This window comes from Lepeophtheirus salmonis, chromosome 5, assembly GCF_016086655.4.
Source record: "Lepeophtheirus salmonis chromosome 5, UVic_Lsal_1.4, whole genome shotgun sequence".
NCBI classification, from domain to species: domain Eukaryota; kingdom Metazoa; phylum Arthropoda; class Copepoda; order Siphonostomatoida; family Caligidae; genus Lepeophtheirus; species Lepeophtheirus salmonis.
The window spans coordinates 20982071-21007483 of NC_052135.2; the positions used below are offsets into that span (position 1 = coordinate 20982071).

Below are 25413 nucleotides of genomic sequence, written 5' to 3' on the forward strand. Positions count from 1 at the left end.
AAGGCAAAAAATAAATAATATTATGTTTATTCATAATTTAGCATTATGTCTTTAGTTAAATTTCACATATTATATACTTAAATTTTGTTTCTTTTCATATAATTACATGCATATATATATATATATTTTTTTTTTCAATTGTGCAATAAATGAATAGGTGTAAAAATATATTGTGTTGAACAAAATACTTAGTCACTTGATAAAAATAAAATGTTATGTTTCATTGATTTTTATGTGTTATCTGAAAAGAGATGAGCTTTAAAATTCAGTAGGAATAATCAAATTTCGATTTTTGAAAAATTGATGAGATTGAAATGCATCATTTTTTCGTTTTGTATCAGGAATGGAAACGAAATAGTTCTTCACAGATGGATTGTTCTTCAGTATTACATCCTCTTCCGGGTCAATCTCTTCAAATTTCATTTGAATTGCCTTTGTTTGACAGAGATTATCGGCCGTTTTCCAACTTGATCGTACAATGGAAGGAAACCCAAAGACAGGGTGAATATTATCTGCAAGAAATTTTTTGGTAACTGGATCGCCGGGGTAACCAGATCCCCATGGACCTGGATTTGCTAAAGGATAGTCCCCATGATCCCAATTGTTCAAACACTTATCACGTGCGATTTTGGCGCCAATGGATGCAGCGGATACGCAAGGATATAGTGAGTCGGCCTTTTTGGCTACTGTAATTTGTATTCCTGGAAATATTTCTTGGAGTTTTGCCTGATATTTTTCGGGAGGACCCACCTGCCATAGTTAAAAAAAAAAAAAAAAAAAAAAAAAAGATTACTTGATATCAATTTCTCCAAATCTTGAACCTTAAATACAATACCGTATCCACATACACTTGGGATATTCTAGCTCCTCCAGTAAGTGCACGTTGAATTAAAGCAATGGCAGTATCATGGGAAAGAGTATTGAGGTTATATTTGGACCTTTTAAGCATTCCCTTGGAAATTTCCAAAGGACTCAAAACATGGAGTATCCAAGCAATGCCCAATTTCTCTTGATTTTCTAATAACTTGGACCACAACTCCTCTCTAGCCTCTTCCTTTAGAACCTTGGAGTCGTCCACACCCAAATCCTTGAGGTCTTGACTCTTTTCTATGGGACAAAAAACAGTGCCATACACCATGGGTCCCAGTACGGGGCCTCTTCCAGCTTCATCAATTCCTGCAAAAGTATCAACTATCAGTCTCCACTTATCAGGCTAGCACCAAGTACTTTATTTAATATTACATTAATCATATCAATGCAATCTAATCAATCATTGAATCATTACTAACTATCATTTATCTCGTATTAACTTTCGTAAAGAAAAAAAAATAGAAAATAATATACTATAATTTATATAAAAGAAAACTCAAACCTAGTAAACAAGGTTTAGATTTACAAATAAAAGGAATATCCGACTCCAAGATAAGATTCCTATCTTGATTTTTTGTATATGCTGATACGTTCATTCCTCACAGTCTCTTAACTCCTTGATTTGCGATTAAAACAATTATTAATTAAGTATTTCACTTGATTGTAATGTATTTAATATTTACAGCATACAAGTAAATCGACAATCACTAATCTGAAATCTCTATGATTTCATACACAACAACTGAAACACTGTCCTAGAAAAGCCGGGATTTTTAAATTGGGATGACGTCATACAGATAACCAATTTCATTACGTCATTCTTCAGTTTGTTGTGGGGAACACAGGAACAGCTAGCGTCACTTTACTCGCACAAGGAGGGTTACCACATCAATCGAGATTTTGTCAATATACTTGTATAAGTTTAGAGCGCACCAATGGACAATAGGCAAGGTTAATAGAATTAAACTTGCCATATACCACAAAAAATAAATTTTGGAAGCATATGAGTAACTTAAGTGCTTCCAAAATTTATTTTTTGTGGCATTTTCTCTCCTCCAAATAATGTTTATTTTAAATCACAGAACCTTTTGATTTTGGTATGAAGAATTGTTGAGGTTTAAAGATTATAATATTGAAAGTTTTTAAAAATATATTGCTTATTGGTGCGTTCAAAACTTATACACGTATATTTACAAAATCTTGATAGATGTGGTAACCCGCCTTTAGCTCAATGATCGACTGTATATATAGTAGTGCTGGGAATTGTAACTCTTCAATCGGGAGTCAAGCACCAAGGAAGGTTAAATTCCCCCGCCGCCACTTACTTGAGTATCAAGGACCTCTTGTAATATCCAAAAATATATCCCGGCCCACAGGTGAAGTGCTGCGCCCCAAGATAATTTAAACTTGTTTTATCTGATTCTATCACGGATATATTCCTAGAATAAATACGAGATACTTCTACATAGGTAGGTGTGTATCACACATCTATTTCTATACACAAACCGGTAAGACACCTCTTAAATAATAATAATAAACATATACATATATATTACTAAACTCCCACGCCGTAGTGTTTCTAAGCATCAATGACCTCTTCTAATATGCTATAAATACACCCCGGCCCACGGGTTGTGTAGGTGAAGTGCTGGGTCCCAAGCCAGGTTAAATTCCTCGCCGCCATTTTCTTGAGCATGGAAGGAATGTAAAACTGATATGTGAACTTTTGCATCAAGTTATCTAGTAAACCGGAGTGTATTAGGTTATATTACAAGGAATCCTGGATGCTCAGAGAAGCGTTTGTGCAGTAATTTAACCAGTAGATTTGAAAACGTCACACTGAACCATTTAAGCATAGAAATTGACAAAGTAGAGTATTGAAGCCATGGAATTACAAATTTTAAGTTGATGACTCTATAGTAGTGAATTATGAGTCAGCTGTTGTCGGGGGTAAAGTTATGTTATTATTGAATTGAATATTGAGTTTAATTCATATGGTATCATATAGAATATATGGAATAATAGCTAATGAAACGACAAAGTAGAGTATTTGAAATATATTTGAAGCTCAAAGTTTAAAAAAGAAGGCTTTAATGAAATATACATACTAAAAAATAAACCATTAAACATTTAAGTTAAATATACAAAATTAAACAATTAAAATCATATAAATTAATAATAATAAATTATAAATTTAGATTGATCCAAATAATGATTGATCGGAATTCAGTTAAATAGTCATAACTTTAGGTGAATTATGAGTCAGATAATCACCCCTCTTCTTCTGTTGTCAATTGTGCACAGGATAGATATATCTCTAATGAGATCTAACTAATTATTAATAATAAAGTAAATTCAAAATTAAAATTAGACAATAAATATATTAATAAAAAAATGTTGAAATAAATATTGATTTAGCTATTAATAACGATATTATCACTTATTTTAGTTGTTACTGATAACTTATCAGTAACAACTAAAATGATTAAAAATTGCATGGATGGTTAATGCCATGCTTATGTAATTTCGTCAGATGATAGATGAAACATTTTGGTTGAATAGTTTACGTTTCAAACAAACGCTAAAGTACCGTTTCGATAATCATCATGAATACGGTTATTCGATAATTGATTAATATATTCTTAATGTTATTTATTTTGTATTTCAAAAAATACGTAGAAAATAAAAAATAATAATTAATAGAAGTTGTAGCACATACATAAAACTATATTTTTAAATAAACAAAAATATTTTTACCTAGTCTTAGACAAAAATTTATAATTTGTTTGAATGAAAAAAGATGCTATTATTATGTTCATAGAAATAAAGGTAAATATCGCATAGATGGTTAATGTTAGTTTTTTAAAATTTCGTCAAATGATAGATGAAATATTTTGGTTTAGTAATTTATGTTTAAAAATAATATATTTAAATTTTTTTTTTTATACGTATTAGTTATTTTAACCACGTAAAATATCACCCTTATTTTGGTAAAAAGCTAAAGCAGCATAACTATGAGCCATTTTGGACACTATTTGAATTATTTAATTCAATCACGGATAGATAAAAGACTTCTTTTATAATATCTGGTTAATACAAAACAAATAAGGGAATAGATAATAATAGTAAACATAAGTGATAATTGCCTCCACGACCTCTTCATTGAAAATTATAATACGTCATAAACTCATATGTACGTCATACATAAAGTTATTGTATCATTATTAAAGTATATAAAGTACTGTACGTATGATGCGTTCTTATACTATCTGGAGGAGCACAAGCTCTAATTACGGAACCTATTGTGGTGATAAATATAAATTTTTATGACAAATTCCCTTCTCATATGATCTTTGCCCAAATATAAAACAGTAATAGTTTGTCGTTGTTATAGTTTTTTTTTAACAACATCACGTGGTGTTTTATTTAATTCTTCATTTTGGGATAGCATTTTAAATCCGTAAAAATGGTTTTTGAGGCGAAAATGGTAGACTCACTTCACGTTCACGGGTCAAAATCGAAGTAAATATTTTTAAAAGGTTTTTTGATGTAAATCGTCAAAAAATAATTAAACTAATTTAAACGGATAGATTTATCCCTCAAAAGTAAAGTATCAACTTCAGTTCGTGTTTTTAATATAGTATCAGTTTAATTCAAATGATAATATATTTATTTAATAGATATTAATCTTGGTAATAATGAAATAATTCATTCATTCTGGTAAACAAGTGTGTTTATGTTGGGTGTCGAACTGGAGCCAATAGGACACTATCAATAATTTTACAGGGTACCCTTTTTGGGGGCTGTTTCGGCGCCCTTCCTTTTCTATTCAATAGCCTCCCTAATTCCTATGCTTCGAGAAATGCATAGCTTTTGGAAGGTAATATTATCCTATTAAGTAGGCAGCTTTGAAACAAGCTTGGAGGTAGAAGGCGAATTACCCGAGCCCTCGAACAAAAAGGACCAATTTCAAGATATTATTATTGTATATTTTATTGTATGTATTCTGTATATTTTAGAAAAAATATACAGAATAACATTAGAAGGAGGGATTTAAAACCTCTCAGGCTTGTTTCATCCCTTCAAATTCATGTTTAGTGAGGACGTCTGATTTTGTATCTGAAGTGTAGAGCCATCTATATGTTATTAATTATGAATAACCAAGCAAGGCGATATAACTGGAATAGTCACTATTTTTCCTTTTTTCCTCTACTCTTCCAGTGTAGTACGAGTAGAGGAAATATTCCTTCTTCTCTTCAAAAGTTGACATATTTAAATTCAAGCGGCATACATTTGGATTCTTTGAAAGATACCTTAGTTAATCATTAAGGTGATTTATTAACCATGTGAAACGCCTTTGTTGTGGGTCAACCGAGGAAGAAAATCTCGTTTCACGTTTCAACCCACCGGCTCCAGGCTAATCCCATTCGAAGACAAAAGTGGATTCATGCCATCAGGATTATCAAGAAGATTTTAAAAAAAAGTTATAGTTGTATGCTCGCTTCATTTTCACGCTGAGGGTTGCACTTATGAGTATTTAGATAAGAATCCCAGTAGAAAGAAAAAGAAAATCCCACATCAAGAAGATCATCTACGCCCACTTCAGCTTTTCGCTTTAAGAAAGAAAAAAGAAGGATAGAATCAGCGTTTAAAGCTTTTTTCGAAGCTGAAAAAATCCCTCCTTTTGAAACTGTCCGCTTCTAATTGAAAAATAATTCATGAATCTGGTTACCATTTTTTTTTGTTTAGAATCACTTATTGATTCAAGAACGGTCTAGTTAAAAATCAAGGTTTCTTTTTCTTCATTTCAGAAGGGAACATTTCTCTACCCAGCGGATTTCAAATCAAACCCAAAAATATTAATATTCTCCAATATTGTGAGGGTGAAAATGGACTTCCTTTGGCGGAAAGAGGAATCATTATAAAATCAAATCTATAGCTACCCTTGGGTATAACCTTGTATTTCTCTTAACCACGCATTGCAGTTGTTTAGTAATCCTTGGTTCAGTACGTTCACTAAAAAGAGTCGTTCAAAAGAACAAACCGTTCACGAACGACACAGCACTAGAATACAGTGTTAATGTACTATATTAGACTATATATCGTTATCTATATAATAAAGAGGAAATACATTATTAACTATATTGGAATCAAACTATAATCTTTAATTTATCACAAACTGAATTTAGTAATGACAAATTCATAAATTGTAGTCACTAAACAATGGAAGAGCTGAACATTTCTTCATCATTAAGAACTTTATGCATACAGAAATTTAAATCTATTATTAATATGGGAGTTTAATAGGACATATGGTTTCGTAACTAATGAATACACCTCACAACAATATGAATTATATTGTATTTGTGATATGATAACACAGAAATCCCATTAAATTTACATCTATGTAAATTGCTTAATACTTATATCGACTTAAATAAATCGATCATTAGTTGAGCACAATTAGATATTTCAGTAATTAATTTATAGGTCTTATGGAATTTTATAAAAGCTAGAGTGAGTTTGATGATTTCAATAGATTTATCCTAATAGACTAAATTAGGGATATAAATGAATAAAAATGTGGTTAAAAAAAAAAAAATTGAATAGTTCATTTAACTGTAGATGTTTAATTTTATCTTCTAGTTACGCAAATCCTTCAAACAAGTTATTCGCTGGACCATAATTAAAACAACTATCGGTATTTAGTATTACGAATAAAAGTTAATTCAATCAATAAATTCTTTAATAATTCATCATGTAATCTAAAAAAAACGGCCGTAATGTATAATTAAATAACAACATATTAAATAATATATATATTTATTTAAGCAACGTCATAGAGTGATGAATGATGATATATAGAAGAAATTGACACCGTCCTAGTTAACCAAAACATTCCCATGGTAGTATTAATAAGTAGGAATTTTATCAACATAGAGAGCGCTTGAAATATTTTTAAATTCGATCCTAACTGTATTTTACATTTGATTATAGTTTTATTTATTGAAGTATAGCTAGAATGAATCCATACAAGATCTGAAGTCATTGAATTGATGGATAAATGACTATATTTTTATTATTTTTTTGGTCCAACAACTCTTCGCTTCAAAAAATTTCAATTGCTTTTGCTCAGTGTAAGCAATCGCATCAATGAGTTTTACTAATATCTGGAGTGAAACAAGACTCAACCACCCAACCTCATGTAGGAGGAAGTGTAATTTTTGTGGCAAAATCTAATAATAGTCAGTAAAGAAATGAAAATGGCACGTTCATCCCTTCTCTTTTTCTTAATTCTATATCACAGATTTACGTTTTATATATTGTACATCCCTTGCCAAAAAGATGATTCCTAACATAAACGGATTAATGTTCGATCTGAAATTCATTATTTTTTTTATTTAACTGTAGAAAAATGTTACAGGTAATATTTTTTAACACTCCCTGGTTCAAACACTCAAAAAAGTTTGTTTGATCCAAAACTTATTATTTTAGTTAAAAAGTGTTGTCTTTGTGGAAGAAATATTAATTGTCGCACGTGATTTATCATAGATTATCTGATGCTGATGAATTAACAAATGAGTAATATTGTGCAATTTATTTTTAACCACAAAAATACACTTCACCCCTACATGAGGTTATGTGACTGAGGCTGGTTCCACGGCCAGATATTAGTGAAACTCATTAACTCATTGTATTGTATCTATGCATAGACGTCATAATAACGAAGTTGCGTGATAAAAAAGTTATGGAAGAAAAGAAGAATATGAAAACAATCATTCCTTTAAATAGTAATAAGTGCTACTAGGTGTTATATTAATTAACATTATCAAGTAACAGAAGGTTCGTCATTATAATACAATTAATTTTACAAATAAACAAAGAAATTTGGATTGTTTGGAATTCTTTACTCAATTGTTATTACAATACAATTAATGCATATATTGAATACTTACATCAGAATATGTATAATATAATCAAATTGAATAATATTTTATACTTTTACGCTAAAGAATTGTTGATTATATTATGATATTTTATTTCTAAAAATTTTTGTTCATGTGATTATTTCAATTTTTGATTTAAATGGACTTTTATATATAGTATTATGAGTGAAATCGTATATACTATATAGACTGTATAATAATAGTTATTTATATTTCAATAATACACACTGATGCGTCAAATCATTTAGAAATTAATTTTTGAGATTTATGTTCTTGTTTTTGAAATTATAATGAAGCGTAAAGTGGAATACTAAATAATCGATATTACTATGATCTTTTTTAGATATTTCTCCATCATCAACCAGTTTAAAATAGTTATTTATATCTATAATAAAAATTAAAGAATAAATCTTCTAAATTTGATAAGGAACAAGTCATAAAAATTCATAAAATGTACATTCAAAAGTAGTAACTAACAACTAATATTTGCATTGGGCATTAGCTCGAAACTCAAAAAGATATGTGTATGTTTGCTTAGTAATTTTTTTTCAAACACAATTTTAGTTAAACAAAGAAAGACAAAATGAAATTGCGGAAGAAAATCATCATTACGGGAATGACTTGTAATAAATGCAAAATGCTTATCGAAACTGCAGTAAATGAGTTCAATGGAGTTGCATTTATACAAGTGTTTCGAGAGGAAGGTTACGCTTTGTTAGATTTCCATACGGAAGAGGACTATTTAGAACATCAAGTAACCATCATTGAAAGTATAGAGTCTTTGGTGAATGGAAGTAAATTCAAAGCTCATTTTCTTGATAGTAAGGACTAAAATTCTATTTTTTCTTTCTTCTTTCTTAAAGTAATCAAAAATCCTATAAAATGATTTAATTCTTTATTTTGTCACGTTAATTATATATTTAAAAGAAAAAAATGGCAATTAAATATATCAACCTTGACTTATGCATAACTAACTAAGTAAGATTTTTTGAATAACTCCATTTGAATGAATATTTAACTTTGTATACATGTGGTACATCAACATAAAAACAATCTTTAAGAAAAAAAAATCCCAATCTATTTATTTACTTCATAAATACAAACATGGTATTATTTTATAGCCATTTTTGAGTCAATTATGGGCTTTGTATTCAAATTTGTGGGATTAGTTAAAATATATAAAAATTTTAGCTATATTTAAGAATCTTAATTTAATTTATATTGTGCCCGAAATGGCCCCCTTCAAATGAACTTACAAATGTTCTTACAAATTCTGTTTTTATACATTTTGGCTACTTCAAATACAAATTATGCCACACCCATAGGCTTCATAAGAATAATTTATTGATAGAAATAGACAATAATTTGTCGCTGAAGAATACAAATGTAATCCACACTCAATATTAAAAAAAAAAAAAAAAAAAATCATTGTAGCTTGTTTTTGTGTTGACAGGCTCCATATGTATATATATATAGGTAGATAATTTGTTTTATGATGTTCATATTATGTATTTTCTTCAATCAAATGATAACACATGGAGTTTCAAAAATAAATATACTTTTCATAGACACTTGAGGAATATGTTTGATGACTATTATTTTACAAAAAATTAGCAAAAATTCTATTTTTTTTAATTAAGTAATTATTACCCAAATACTAATTAATTAATTTTTAATCTAAATAATATACTATTTATTTCAGAGAGTCAAAGTGATGCTCAGAGGTGAGTTGAAAAGGTATATTATATACGTTTGAAACAGTAAATGGGTATAGTAGGCAATTATTTAGAGTTGCAGTTAGCGTAAAAATGATTATTCTAATTTAACTTTTTTATTTGTGACAAAAAAGTGGTCATAGAGGATATAATTGTGTCATAGCTATTCCTTATTAGCAAATCATTTTTATCCTACTCTTACTGTTTAGTGTGATTATATACATATGTATCTGTTTCAAACGTATACATATATGAAGTATAGGTTATACCAAAAACATTTGTTTGTCTTTCACAACTGTTATTTTTCGTTCGAGAAGTTTAAAAAAATATATTTTAAAAAACGGACAGATAAGTTAAAAAAAATATGGATATGAAAAAATAAAACAATAAGTTATGAATGTCTTTATCATTTTTTTAGCTCAAATCATAAAATTTTAATTACTTAGAGACACCATCAATGATATAATTGTAAATAGAGTTATCATATATATTTTTCGTTCTTATCTACTGATCCCTTGTAGTAAACCTCGTTAACATAAAATTATACTGTGTGTTTTGTTGTCAGCTGTCGATGTTTCTCCTTTTTTTTATTCTAATCAGTGTTCTGAACGTTGATTGGTTGACTTAGAGCTCATTTTAATTACAAAATTATTGAATGACCAATAGTTCCATAGTTCATAATAATTGGTTACCAACTGATTTTGGGATTTTTTAAGGTTTCTTTTCGGAGGTTAGGTTGCGTGATGTAATAAAGGTATATAATTGTTCTTCACTATACTGATGAAATATTATACAAAACTGTATAACGTATAAATTAAATTTACCTTTTCAACAACAAAAAAAACCTAGTCTCAATGATTTGAAAGTCAACGAAGAAGAAAGAAAGTTCATATGAATAATTTGTAGAATCTCTTGATATTTATTGGTTTAATTATATTTCTTAACTTTTAAATCAGAAAGTAAATATTCTTATCTTATGTATAAAAATATGCGCACATTCTTTCATGAAATTTAGTGCTCTTTTGAAACAAATCTTATTGGGGGAGACGAGGAAAGTGATGTATTTATATTGATTAAAGTGGAATTATAACTTTACTAATTACAAACAAAAGTTCAAATGTACTTCTTCTGAAATCGATACTAAAAGTACAAAAAACAATGTCCAAATTAATAAATAAGAATAATATTATGTATCAATCTCTACGTTATGAGGATGCTATCATTGACTCTGGGTAAGAAATTTGACGAGAAAAAGCTTTTTTTAAATTTAAAAAAAAATTATATTTAACCTATTATATATATATGTATTTGAATTTATATGTATATTAATTCTGCTATTTGATCCTTCGAAATAGCCATGAAAGCGATGATCATCAAAAAGATAAAATTTTGAATCTTTTAATAGAGGGTATGACCTGCCAATCATGTGTTCAAAATATAGAAGGGCATTTATTAAAGCAAAAAGGTAAAACTTCTCGTTTCAAATATAGTATACCAAAATTATATATAAATATTCAATTATATTATTAGGGATTAAAAATGCTCATGTGGACTTGAGCAAGAAATTGGGAACATTTGAATACAAACCATCAGTGATAAATCCAAAAATTATAAAAGAAGTCATTGAAGATATGGGGTTTGATGTTCCCACGGATTTGGATCTTCATTTGCTCAAAGTTGATGGAATGACTTGTCAATCCTGTGTAAAAACAATTGAAAGCAATATTGGCGAAAAATTAGATTGGGTTCATGTAGATTTAAAGGAGGGTTCTGTTTATTTTAAGTCATCAATTCATTCAGATCTGGAAGTTGCTGGTTGGATTAATGACTTGGGCTTTGATGCTTCGGAATCAAATATTAACAATCGTCTCATTAAATTACCATTTTGTGAAACACTTTATGAAAAACTGAAGAGTAAGTTAACGTCAAGTGAAGGAATTATAAGACTTGATATTAAGGAAGAAGATGCGCTCGTATTTTTCAATTCAGACTTAATATCACCAAATAATATCTTAGAACAAAACGGACGAACGATCTCACTTGTAGATAGTATAGATAAATCTAATGGGACTTCTTCAAATAAACATAATATAAAATTGGAATCCCAGACTGAAAAATGTTTCTTACAAATAAACGGAATGACTTGTGCAAGTTGTGTCGCAGCTATTGAAAAACATGTCAAGAAAATAAAGGGTGATTTTTTTCCTTACATAATCTCTTCAAATTCTATTATTTTAAGAATAACTTATTTCGTTAGGTGTTTCCAATATTCTCGTAGCATTATTAGCAGCAAAAGCAGAAATAGAATACGATCCTTTTTGTGTGCAGCCCACTCAAATAGCTGATTCTATCACAGATCTTGGCTTTGAATCCAAAGTTTTAGGTGGTGTTAATGGCAATGGAGAATTGGATGTTCGAGTGAGTTAAAAAATTTCATTTATACTGAGCTTGTTATTACAAATATATATTATTACATAGATTTTAGGAATGACTTGTTCATCTTGTGTTTATCTCATCGAGTCTAATGTTAAAAAACTGAATGGAGTTGAATCTGTTGTTGTCGCACTATCCACGGAAATCGGAAAAATTAAATATGATCCTTCTGTTACTGGTAATTTATAAATCGGGATTACATAATATACAAGGTAATTAAAGATAAACTACCATTTTTTTAATCGTAAAAAGGACCTCGTAATATAATTGATGCAATTAATGGTATGGGGTTCAATGCAGAGGTTTTTAATCGTCAAAACGAGCTTCGAAACTCAACTGCAGAATATTTAAATCACGAAAAAGAGATTCGAAAGTGGAGAAATACTTTTTGTATTTCTCTTTTCTTTGGACTTCCTTGTATGCTTATTATGTTTTACTCCATGATAGTCATGTCATCTAGTGAGCATGTCCATGAAGAAAATTGCTGTGTTGTACCTGGTCTATCGTTAGAAAATCTTTTATTATTTATTTTATCAACTCCGGTCCAAGTATGTGACATTCTTATAATTGGGGTAATTGATCTTTAACCTTTTCATATTGTAGTTCATTGGAGGACGTCATTTTTATATTGCTGCTTATAAAGCATTGAAGCATGGAGCCGCAAATATGGATGTTCTCATAATGCTAGCAACAACAATATCATATGCATACTCAGTTTGTACGCTTTTAGCATCAATGATTCTTAAGGAAAATACATCTCCAATGACTTTTTTCGATACACCACCGATGCTTCTAGTATTTGTGTCATTAGGTAGATGGCTTGAACACGTCGCAAAAGTATTTTTTATTCCATTATTTACGATGTTATTCAAAAATGGTTTTAAAAAAAATTAAAAATGAATATATTTTTAGGCCAAAACATCAGATGCCTTATCTAAACTTATATCTCTTAAAGCTACTGAAGCTGTTATTGTCACATTGGGCAATAATTTTGAAGTTACCTCTGAGAGACAGATTGATGTTGACCTAGTGCATCGAGGTGATATTTTGAAGGTATAAGAATCGATTTAAATATTATAACAAATAAGACTTACTTTTGTTTATAGGTAGTACCTGGGTCGAAAATACCAGTAGATGGAAGAGTTTTACATGGGATCTCACACTGTGATGAGAGTCTAATAACTGGTGAATCAATGCCTGTAGAAAAAACTGTTGATGCATTAGTGATTGGAGGTTCTATAAATCAGAATGGACTTTTGTTTATATCCGCCACCCACATTGGAGAAGACTGTGCCTTAAGTCAAATTGTTCGTCTTGTGGAAGAAGCTCAAACCTCAAAAGCACCCATTCAAAAATTAGCAGACAAAGTTGCTGGATATTTTGTTCCTATTGTTGTTTTTTCATCCTTGCTCACTCTTGTTGTATGGGTAATTATTGGATATATAGATCCAACACTTCTTCCCGTATCAAAAATGGAAAGAGAAGGATTCAATTCAGAAGAAATCACTTGGCAATATGCTTTCCGGATGGCTCTTACAGTTCTTGCAATTGCATGCCCATGTTCGTTGGGTATTGCGACTCCAACTGCTGTCATGGTTGGTACTGGTGTGGGTGCTAAAATTGGTATACTTATTAAAGGAGCGGAGCCTTTAGAAAATGCGCACAAAGTAACAACTGTTGTGTTTGACAAAACAGGGACGATCACGCATGGCAAATCTTGTGTAGCGCAATTTGTATTACTTGTGAGTAATTCATTTATGTCTTTGGAAAGAATGTTTTACCTATTGGGAGCTGCTGAGTCAGGGAGCGAACACCCTTTGGCATTAGCTGTCGTTAAATTTACTAAGTCATTTCTGGAAATTGATGAGATTAAAGCTTCTATAAAAGATTTTTCTGCTGTTGCTGGTTGTGGATTAAAAGTGGTAGTTGATCTTAATAATAATACTGATGAATTTGCATTACAGAATTCAAACAATATCAAAAACTTACATAACATTATCAACGGTCCCAGGTAACTTTGTAAATTCTTCAATTAATTATGTAATAAATAATCATTGATCTATTTTCAGTAAATTAGGATGTATTTGTGGTTCAGAAATAGACGCAACTATATTCCGTAAGCCAGGCCATGAAATATCCAATGAGTCCAAAAAACAAATGCCTCTTATTGATGTGGGCCAAGATGATGACTCATATAAAATTGGAAAGGCTTCAAATGAATCAACGATTCTAATTGGGAATAGAAAGTGGATTCGAGATAAAAACTTTATTAATATTCCAGAGGATCTTGAATTAAAGTTATTGAAACAAGAAGAGTTGGGACACACGGCTATTCTTGCAGTAATTGATGGTATGTGATATCTGAGACTTTTATTTATTAGGATATTCTTGCGCTTTTTACTTAATTACTGTTTTTCTGTTACTACCTGCTTACATTAGCCTTTTATTATTCGATGTAATGATTTTTTTCTTTTTATATTGAAGGAGTGCTTGTGGGTATGTTAGGTATAGCTGACACTGTCAAACCTGAAGCTCACTTAACAGTATATACTCTTAAAAAAATGGGACTCGATGTTATGCTCCTAACGGGAGACAACCGTAAAACCGCTACATCTATTGCCCAACAAGTTGGAATCTCTTCTGTGTTTGCTGAAGTTCTTCCGTCACATAAAGTTTCTAAAATCAAAAAACTTCAGGAAAAGGGTCACAATGTAACCAATTTTCTATATGAAGTAAATCATGTTTTTACACATAAATTTTGTGTAGGTCGCAATGGTTGGAGATGGGGTAAATGATTCTCCCGCTCTTGCACAAGCCAATATCGGTATTGCAATTGCTTCAGGAACAGATGTTGCGGTAGAAGCTGCTGACGTCGTTTTGATTCGAAATGATCTCTTAGATGTTGTGGCATGTCTGGATCTTTCGAAAAGAACAGTTAAACGCATTTGGATTAACTTCACATTTGCTTCCGTTTATAATCTGTTTGGAATACCCCTAGCAGCTGGAGTTTTTTCTCCTTTAGGTCTAAAATTACAACCTTGGATGGGCTCAGCTGCAATGGCTATCTCTTCTGTATCAGTCGTTTGTTCTTCTCTTTTGCTTAAATTATATCGGTAAAGCCCTATTAAAAGGTCATATGTAATTATGCTGATTTATTTAATTATTATTTTTTTATACAAGTAAACCAACGCGGCCTCAGCTCGAAACTATTGAATACCTCAAAATTCTTGAAGATAAAAGCCCTGCAAGAAATAATCTAGATGATAATTTTGAAATAGAAATGAGAGATAGGTATGTCATTCTAAAGATAATTATATTGATTAAGAACTACATATATCTGCAAACTAATTTATGAATTCATAGCTCAGCTTGCAACTCAGACATTTATAATTGATGAATTATAATTCTTATAGCTTATTTATGATGTAAATTGAACAAGACTAGTAGTGGAAATGCCTAAATTTGATTTTTCAATAGCTTAAAACTTCATTTCAATATTAGCTGTGTTATTAAAAACTAAGATGGCCATTATATATTATACAAAATTCATACTTATATATATATATATACATAAATATAAGTGGATGAAATATTAATAATATAATTATTTTTGCATAGAAAAAGTCCATCTATTGTCATAAGTGTTTTTTAACATGGAACGTAAGTATTCACACAATAAAGATATCGTTATTTGTATGATTTATCATATCTAACCCATACTTATTTGTTACTTTTAATTTAGTTTATTTATATGATTTAGTACGTTTAAAAATTTATGTTACTCCATATCATCTCTATTAGTAACAATTATCCTTGAGTTGTCCATTTTACAACATTAACAGGCGTTCATTTATAACCTTTTAGTTATTTTTTTACTTCATATACGAGGTTTGATAAAAACCCGTTCAATAGATTTAATATAATTTTTCGTCCAAATGTCGCAAATGGTCCTTCAGCGAAATTTTTTCGGCAAATTGTCCTGCAGAAAAAAAAAAATTGGCGAAAAGTCCGCTCACGAAAAAATATATATCCCTTTACATAAGGTTAAGTGATCGAGCCTTTGTCCACTCGAGACATAAGTAGAACTTAAAGAACTCAAGGTACCCTTGAGTCTTTTAGTAGAACTCATTTTTTCTACTATTGAAAAAAATCAATTTAGGGGGAAATTCTTTAAAAACTTTTGAAAAATTGTTAATTCTTCGAAATTTAGCATGTTGTAAATAATAACTAGTTTAGAAAAATAAACCATCTTTCAAGAGTTTTAAAATAATTTTCCCCATGATTAACTTTTTACTTTCAATTTTTTTTTCAATAGTAGAAAATTGTAGAGCACATCAAAAGATGTTTAACCTTTTTATCTGTTAAAAAACAAAATGACCGATATTGGTAACATACGTTGTGGACTTGTGTACCAACCATAGAGATAAAATACATTATGTGATGATGTGAATAAGTACTCGAGGTGGTCGAAAAAAAAGAAATAGTTAGCCAATACATTCGAATTGTTACGTATCTTAAAAACATAGATAGCGCTTCAAATATTTTTATTTTCTTAAATGTTTGTTGTTATAATAGTAATTTATTACTATAATTATATGAATTTAGAGATGTTAATAGATTAATAAAGTATATTTGAACATATTATTTTATGAAGTAAATTAATATTTTATTCCAATTTTTAAATTTAAATATAGTTTTATTTACCCTTTCAAAATATTAACGATGGATTTGAGAGATTATTCTGACTTCAATTCAATTCAAGAATAAAGAATTACTGGTTATGAAATTGAATAAGGTTGGGGAGTATACCCCTAAACTTAGGTCCCTTGAATATTCTCACTTTCACGTTTCCCAAATAATATTATTTTATGCCTTAATAACATTTTGAAAAAGATTTTATTAGTGTAAATATATTGTTTGATTCAGACATGATCATTAATAGATTGAAAAACCTCATTATTTTTCTTAAACCCGATATTTGCTACAACAGCTATACTAATATTTAAAAATTGTTGGAGTTTATACGAGAAAATACTATATTTTCGATTCTTTTGGTCAATTATAGTTTTTCTCTCGTTTGTTGTTGGGACGTCAAATAATTTCCCTTGCTATTACTCAGTATCATCACTCTATCTATTTTATCTCTATGTTACCAACATAATACAAAAATAAGTTTCAAAATTTTTTATCAGAGTTGTATATGTACAATATACATCTTAATAGTTCATAGACTTATTTCGTTCAATTATGGGGTTTTATTCAAAATTCCAGGATGAGTGAAGATACCAAGAATGTTAGCTATAGTTTAGAACCTTCATTCGATTTATGAAACTTAATTTGGTTCTGGTATGACCTTTCAAATGTATTTTATCAATTTGTAATTGTGATAATTAATTTTAGCTACTTTAAGTGCAATTTGGGAAGCTTCTAAATGATCAATAAGAATAATTTGTTGTAGAAGAACTTGGGGAAAAATCATTACAGTTTGCTTTCGTATATCTAAAGTAGTACTTGTTAATATTAGACTAAGAGTCTTATAAAATTAATTAATAAATAAAAAATTCTTTTTTTTTCTTTTTCCTTCGTATAATTAAATAAAAGAATCGATAAATATTGTAATCAGAGTGTTTCTAATCCTTATAAATATTTTGTATATATATATACATTATACATAGCTATTTATATTTATTTCAGTTTTATAAGAAATAATATTATATGTAAAATACTCCAACATATTATGTTTAATGACAATAAGACGATAAAATTTAGACCATTTAAAAACTACAAGGAGTAAGTTTTTCATTTTTTTCATTATCTGTTTACAAGGGGTATATGTAGTGTTGTGTCGATCCATATTAGTTATTCAGTCCCATCCAGTTCAGTCCTAAAACTGATAAAGTATTTTTTTTTTAAATCAGTTTTTGTTTTAACAGTCCGAAGGACCGTCAGTCTTAAGAACCGGTCTTAGGGGTGGACTGGACTGCACCAAATAAATAAGGACTGATACAAAACTTGCTATAGGAAATATAGCAAAAAACAAAAAAAAAACTAACCAAGTGGAAAAAATGGAACAGTTATTTTAAGCTGATATATATCAGTTGACACTAAGGCAGTAGGCATAGAGGTAGATAATATAAAAATGATGGTATGTGTAAGAATATTTCATTGCCTTGAACTTTTAATTTAAGTATGCTTAAGGCATCGTATTCTTCTGAATGTACCATAAATTTAATAGGCTGATTTTCCCCTCCGGATTTTAACATAATGGGGATTGCTAGATGTTCACGAATAGCCACTATAACGTCCTCTATCCAATTAAAACCTGACTAGATCTCAAATTTTAAGCACTTAAAGGAAGTCGAATTTCTGTTAAAAAATTCAAATAACTTCGCGACATCATTTTCTTGAAATATAAACTTTGCATTGAGCTTGGAGGTATAGGGACTGTTTAACATCAGTCTTGTCAGTATCGTTACAAAATCTCATAGGATTTTAAACGATAAGGATGATTGAAAATATGATGAAATGTGAAAAAATCAAGCTCAAATCAAAGTACTATTTAACAAGAGAAAGATGCCATAGTTGATTGGATAGAGAAGGTTCTAATGGTCATTCTTGTACATCAATTAGTCCCCTAGTAGACCAAACGTAACAGCTTTATCAACTTCTCGATATCAGAATATTTAATATATATTACATACATTTCTTTTACATTTTTATCTATAAATAAAACCAAGTATATGGGTAGAATTTTTTTATTTGCATCCGTTATCCTGTGATATAGATAGCTTGTTGTCAACAACTCAGTTCTCTTATCACATAGCATTATTTCTTGCCGAAGTAAATGTTTTTAAGAATTTTTTAAATATAGCATTCAAAATTTGTCAAGTGAATGTTTACTGTTCCGACTCACTTAGATCCCTGGATACAACCTCTATAACAAAAGAGAATAATTTAGACTGATAACTTCTTTACTATATTCTTTTCTAAAAACAGCTTTAGAAAAGCAAAAATATAGTCCACCACATCCTAGCTTTTTGTTTTATCTAGTCGATAAAGTATAGCGTTCCATTGATATAACCTACGTCAAATTAAAATAATTGTGCTATTTCTTCCACTTTGTCACTTTCCCTTTATTTTCTTTGCCATTTTTCCTGAATAATTGAAGGTCGAACTTTTTATTTTGGATTCCATAAGATAAGGGGAATTGAATAATGAATCTTTTTAGTTGAGGGTAGTTTTAATTATGATATAATTTATGAAGATCAATCAAAAGACTTATGACTATTTCATTGTTTTACTTTATTTTTATACATGAATTACTTATGAGTAAATCCATGTCAAATCAACAAGGGCTGTAAACCAAGGTTCTCCGATTTTCTTCATTTTCAGATATGTGTTAACTGATACGTTGTACGCTGATAACTGAGCCAAATTTTTTGTTCATTTTCATGAATGGTTCTAGAGATACTGACGTTTTTGTCAAGGCCCGGTTTCCAATATTATAGTCTGACTACACCGTAAACTAAAAGTGAGATTATTGTGTCAAAGAATAGCCATAATGAAATAAAAATAAGCACGTCTCTTCAGTTTTTGATGCAGATTTTGAAAACCACATTATTACCCCCTATAAAGGGAAGGAAGTGATCGATAGTTACAGATTTCGGATATATTGAACGCACCCTCTTTTGTGGTCATTATCTCAAAATACCCAAAACAAATTTCATTTTTTTAATGAAATTTGTATTTTCAAAGCAAAAAGTAACTGTACGGAAAATATTATGAAGGATAAATGTGTACATAGGCCACTATATATATTTTTGGTCTAATAATGAAAATACGAATATTTATCATCAAAAATGGTTTTATTGCTTTTCAATGTCTACTCCAGCATGATTTATAAACTTTTGCATGCGCTCAAACCAATTGTTGAAGCTCTTTTTCCACTCCGATTGATACACCTACAAAACATGGTTTGTAAACTATTCTACAGCATCTTCTGGCGACGAAAATCGTTGACCACGTATTCTTTTCTTGATGTGCGGGAATAAAAATAAGTTATTGGGTGCCAAGTCAGGGCTGTACGGCGGATGACCCAACAATTCAACGTTTTGGGAGGTCAAAAAGGCGCTGGTTTGAGCCGATGTGTGAGAGCTCGCATTGTCATGGTGAACAATGATTCGTTTTCTCTTGTTCGTTTTTTTTGAATTTATCCGAAGGCTTCATGGAAACAAATTTTTATGTATCACTCAGAATTGACCGTTCTTCGATGCTCAAGTGGAACAGTCGCTCATTACCAGTCTTGCAGAAGAAACAGGCGACCATTTGCTTCGAATTGCTTCTTCCACGAACAACTTTTGTTGGATTTGGCTCGTCTTCGAAGACCCATATGGTAGATTTTTGTTTTGTTTGGGTCTCATGCACATAGATCCATGACGAATCACCTATGATGATCTTATAAACGTCTTTTGAAGCACAACGAGTGTATTTTTTCAACAATTCTTTGCACCAACCGACACAAGCCTTCTTTTGAGCGATTGTCAAATTGTGCGGGATCCAAGGAGAACAAACCTTTTTTTACGGCCCGGTGTACATGCAATATCAAATGTACACTGGTGGAAGAAATGCCCAAGGATGTCTCTATCTCACTGTATGTCACATGACGATCTTGAATTATCACTTCACACATGGTATCAATGTTCTCTGACACAATGGCTGTTTTTGGACGAACTTCCCCGAATTCGTCTTTGAGCGAGCGTCGGCCACGAATAAATTCATTAAACCAGTTTTTCACAGTGCTATAGGACGGTGCTTTATCGCCTTATAAAGATTTAAGTTCATCATACACTCTTATTGTGATTATCCACGTCGAAAGTCGTGAAAAATGATCGCACTAAAATGTTCACGACTTAATTCCATTTTTTTGCCAAATTAATTTTTTCAAGTAACTGTAAACAACACAAATAATGGTCGTTCGTCAAAACATTTTGAGTAGGATAATACTACAAAAATGTCAAAATTATTAAAGGAAATGTCAAATCGCACCTTACAACACTTAGTGTAGCCTAGGCCAGAAATATATATAGCAGCCTACGTAGTTATTGCATAATTCAAGATTGAAGTTAAGACCTAAATTGTGTACTTGCTATGCAGTAATTTGAGAGCTTGTTTTAGGATATACATATATTACATTATCTTATAAAGTTAATCTTATCATGATCCCTATCCGAACAACTGACTCTTCAATCATTGGAAGATTAAAACAAGCATGGGATATTCTTAAAACAATCACTGGTCAAACAGGGAAAATTTCATAAAAAGTTTTGGAACACTTTGAGCATGTACTTCGACAGATTATTCGACATACTCACATGTAATTGTCCTTATTTATCCTGTGCAAATGCAAGTTGCAATGTCAAAAAATTTCGATCAATTAATATATTATGTATCTGTCATCGAGAATTTAAGATTCCAAGGGTAGAATTGGCATTTATCACAGATCAAAGAGAAAAGTTTGGAACAAAAGGAACCTTACATATAGGAAATCAGGATGGTACCAAATTAATACGTGAATCAAAAGCAACGAAATGTACAAAGCAAGAGAAAAGTAAAGAAATTGAGTTGTTTGAATTCCAACATATTGAAGATGAACGAAATATAAAAATGGATCAATGTGCAGAATAAGATGATAGAAAACATAGGGATCCTATATACATACATAAATGATCATATTTAACGAAGATTTCGGTCAGAAAATACTTTGCAAAATCGGATTCAATTTCCTACCTTAGCTCAACAAGTCATTAGATATGATATTTCTGTACGAACTGCGACTGCCATTGCTTCAAGTGTTTTATTTGATTACAAAGTTATAATACCAGACTAAAAAAATAGAGTAATACTAAAAAGTAAAATTGCAATAGAAATTTCAAAACATATTGAAGAAAATCAGGAGCTAAAATTAAATTCAAATAAGGCAATTGAGTGTATAAAGTATTGAGTGTCAAAAATAAGAGATGGAAGTGATTTGGGAGATACCTGTCTAGGCCCATACTGTTCACCTAAACTCAATTGGAATGCTACGTCAATTACTAATATCCAGGATTATAATAATGCCACTGAGCCTTTTATAACGGCAGTCATTCCTCAAAGACAACTAATTAGTTTTGTCTCTTCACCGCTTCGACTTCCTAAAATACCATGCCACACACAAAATTGTGAACGTGCAGTAAAAGAAGTAACTAATGCTTCAGCCCAAGTTTATGGACAAGAGAGACGGATACATCAGAGCAATATTAAAATCGCTTTTGATTTTCTCAATTAATGAAACATAAAAATAATTATAAGCTATAATTCATTCATAGTGAATAATGAAAAATGTGAAACTTTTAGAATGTAAAAATATAAATATGCTTAAATAAAACAAATCAACTCTAGAAATTAAGGGATGATAAATAAAATGTGATATTTTTAAGAGTTTAACGGACAGTTTTCGTAGTCCAAAATTATAAATTAGTATAATAGGGTATTTTCTTTGGCATAAATGAAGACTGAAAGTATATTTGATAATAATATATTTCACATTTGGTATCAAAAAACGAGATTTGAGTTGTAAAAATGAAGAAAAACCGGCAAAATAAATGTGCGCAATACGCGGTACCAAAAGACAATATTGATTTATTAGCAGTATGTTTGGAACTAAAATACTCCTATAATGAGGCAATTTAGAGAAAATATATATTTTATCAATAATACTTCATAAAATTAAAATCCTGTAACTTGATTCAAATCGATAATTTTAAAGAAACAACATCAAAAGCTCTTTTTTCGACAATTTACAGATTTTCAAATCAAAATGCATCAATGAAGGACCATTTTTTCTGACGTTTGATGGTTATTTTATTGTTTAGAGGGGGGAAAATGCAAAATAAAAATATCAGGCGATACCAAATTCCCTACTATTGTCATTACAGTACACCTGAATGTATATCTTATAAAAAACTCTCAAATTGGTGCATGGCAAGTACATAATTTAGGTCTCAACTTCAATCTTAAATTATGCAATAACAACACATTTCTCCTTCATAATATTTTCCAGACAGTTACTTTTGGGTTTGAAGATAAAAATTTCACAAAAAAGACCTGATTTTTTTGTGAGGGTGTTTTGAGATAATGACCACAAAAGAAGGTGCAATATAAATCCGAAATCTGTAATTATCGATCCCTTCCTTTTCTGTATAGTGGTAATAATGTGGTTTTTTCGAAATTTCCATCAAAAACTGATTAGACATGCTTATTTTTATTTCATTATGACTATTCCTTGACACAATAATGCCACTTTTAGTTTACGGTGTAGTCAAACTATAATATTGGAAACTGGGCCTTGATAAAAACGTCAATATCTCTAGAGCCGTTCATGTAAATGAACTACAAATTTGGCTTAGTTATAAGTGTATAGTTCCCTATACATATCTGAAAATGAAGAAAATCGGAGAACCTTGGTTCCAAAAGTGGAAAAAACTTGGTGATTTGACATGGATTTACCCTTATATAAATATATAAAATAATAATATTAAATAAGTGTATTCCTTCATATGGATTAATGTACCTAAAGACAGAAGAGTTTGTATTTTTACTCTAGATCAGTGGTTCTTAACAACCTTTTTTCAACCATTACTCAATTTCAAAACATCATAAACCCATATTCCCTCCCAGATTTATTAATCAAAGTCAATCTATTTCTATGTTTAACATTAGGTTTTGCATTTTGGTGATACGTAATAAAGCATTTAAAAATGCGGCTTCCACACTATGAATCATTTTTTTTATGTTTATTTCAAGAACAATCAATTATTTAGCTTACTGATCGATTTTTTCAAAAACAATTCCAGCCTACTTTTATGTTGACGCATCACATATATTACGATTAGGCTATATTTTTTTTTTTTTTTTACATAGTTTTGTCATTTATACGAAACTTCAATTGCCCCTGTTAAGAACTGCCATTGCTCTAGTTCCGTGGTCAGGGAATAGGGGTAAATTACCCCAGAAGGTGTAATTTATAAGTGTTTTGGTATAATGGGAGTACTACTTTCTAGTGTTAAATGAAATAAACAAATATCCAACATACCACTACAGGGGCGTCCGCGGGGGTAGGCTGGATGAGCTGTAGGCCCCCTAAATTAAGGAATTTTGGCTTTTTATTAGAATTTTTTTTGGTCAGAATGAAATTTTTTTACACGAAATTAGGGGTAATTTTTTTTTTTTTTTTAAATTTCTAAAAAATTTAATATTTCAAATTTTTTATGATTAGCTGTGGATTTTTGAAATTTTTTTCTAAAAATTGTAATATTTCAATTTTTTTTTCCAAAATATTGAATTTTCTGTTAAAACCTATAGATTATTTTTTTTTTTAAACCCCCCCAAATATAATCCTGAGGACGCTCTTGCACTAGTTTGGGGTAAATTAATTTAATTTGTAGTAACGATAAAAAAACTTACCTGAGCTCTGATCTAGATGGTTCTTTCTTATCAGAACATTTCTCTATTTGAAGAGGAAACTTCAATATCCAAATGACTAATTTTCTCTATCTTGTTTGCAGTGGAAAGCCTTTACTTAATCAGAAGTATACGAACCATGTTCAAATTCAGGATTCAGACTCAGATCTAGAAGAAGAAGAGGATCATTTGAATGGAAAAAGGAATCTTCTGTCTCATAGAAACGAATCGGTCTAAATATATGTTCATTCTTTCATTCGATATTTTGCACCTTCTTTCTAATGATGGAAATTAATCCATAAATATGATGGGAAGGCTTATTCAGAACAAATATACAATCGTAATTACCTACTTAATAGCTTGAATTATTTTCAAATAAGAAGAAAATCATCATGGCTTAATTCTTTATTTATTTGTACTTTTTTTTGACTGACACTCTTTATCTATGTAATTAGTATATCATCACTATAAATACAAAATAAATCTATATATTCTCATTAATTTTGTTTATGACTTGATAATAAAAACAAAACATTTTTATTATGCTTTGTATATTATATATATTTTTTTAGATATTTGATTCAATACAGTGTTAATTTCGTAAGCTACTAACAATGATGACTATTCGAAAATATGCATTTGTCAACTAATGCTTTTTGCATGACAATTTTTGATTGTTTCGTCTGACTAAAACAATTTTCATTTATTGGCTTAATAATGACAAGGCTAAGGGTCTACACGGAAACGTTTTTGGGGAAAACACAAAATATTTATTCGTTTTGTGCTGTCATCTATACGAGGCTGGTCTTCCCGTTTCACCTAAAATGATATTTTCTCTTTTTTCTTTTTTGCTCAGTATTTAATAGATCGTCGTGGTGTTAACATCTCCCTCTGAAGTAAGCATTCTTGCCTATCATGGTTGTAAACTGTTTTTTTAAATACATCATAAA

The 25413-nt window shown here is 30.0% G+C and overlaps 2 protein-coding genes across 17 annotated transcripts; one reads left to right on the forward strand and one right to left on the reverse strand.

Annotated features, from left to right (window-relative positions):
• Positions 1-8: 8 nt before the first annotated feature.
• LOC121117191 (ribonuclease H2 subunit A) lies at positions 9-24604 on the reverse strand. Of its 7 annotated transcripts, none has more exons than XM_071888364.1 (4): positions 2196-2305; positions 1373-1486; positions 836-1176; positions 9-750 (listed from the first exon to the last, which is right to left on the reverse strand). In XM_071888364.1, exons 2-4 carry the CDS (start codon positions 1464-1466, stop codon positions 259-261), a joined length of 927 nt encoding a protein of 308 aa, XP_071744465.1. In that variant the 5' UTR covers positions 1467-1486; positions 2196-2305; the 3' UTR covers positions 9-258. The 7 variants fall into 7 exon arrangements, with proteins under 7 accessions (XP_071744465.1, XP_040567472.1, XP_040567473.1 ...); XM_040711538.2 differs by lacking the exon at positions 2196-2305 and adding an exon at positions 1554-1694; XM_040711539.2 differs by lacking the exon at positions 2196-2305 and adding an exon at positions 1561-1679.
• ATP7 (copper-transporting ATPase 1) lies at positions 2237-25003 on the forward strand. 10 transcript variants are annotated; one of them, XM_040711535.2, is made up of 18 exons: positions 2237-2378; positions 6517-6571; positions 8382-8638; positions 9520-9541; positions 10888-10997; positions 11063-11725; positions 11790-11950; positions 12011-12143; positions 12218-12513; positions 12569-12802; positions 12878-13018; positions 13072-13976; positions 14035-14315; positions 14450-14676; positions 14732-15078; positions 15146-15256; positions 15584-15625; positions 24568-25003. In XM_040711535.2, exons 3-17 carry the CDS (start codon positions 8401-8403, stop codon positions 15615-15617), a joined length of 3903 nt encoding a protein of 1300 aa, XP_040567469.1. In that variant the 5' UTR covers positions 2237-2378; positions 6517-6571; positions 8382-8400; the 3' UTR covers positions 15618-15625; positions 24568-25003. The 10 variants fall into 10 exon arrangements, with proteins under 10 accessions (XP_040567469.1, XP_040567468.1, XP_040567467.1 ...); XM_040711534.2 differs by lacking the exon at positions 15584-15625; XM_071888360.1 differs by lacking the exons at positions 2237-2378; positions 6517-6571 and adding an exon at positions 7584-7713.
• Positions 25004-25413: the final 410 nt, after the last annotated feature.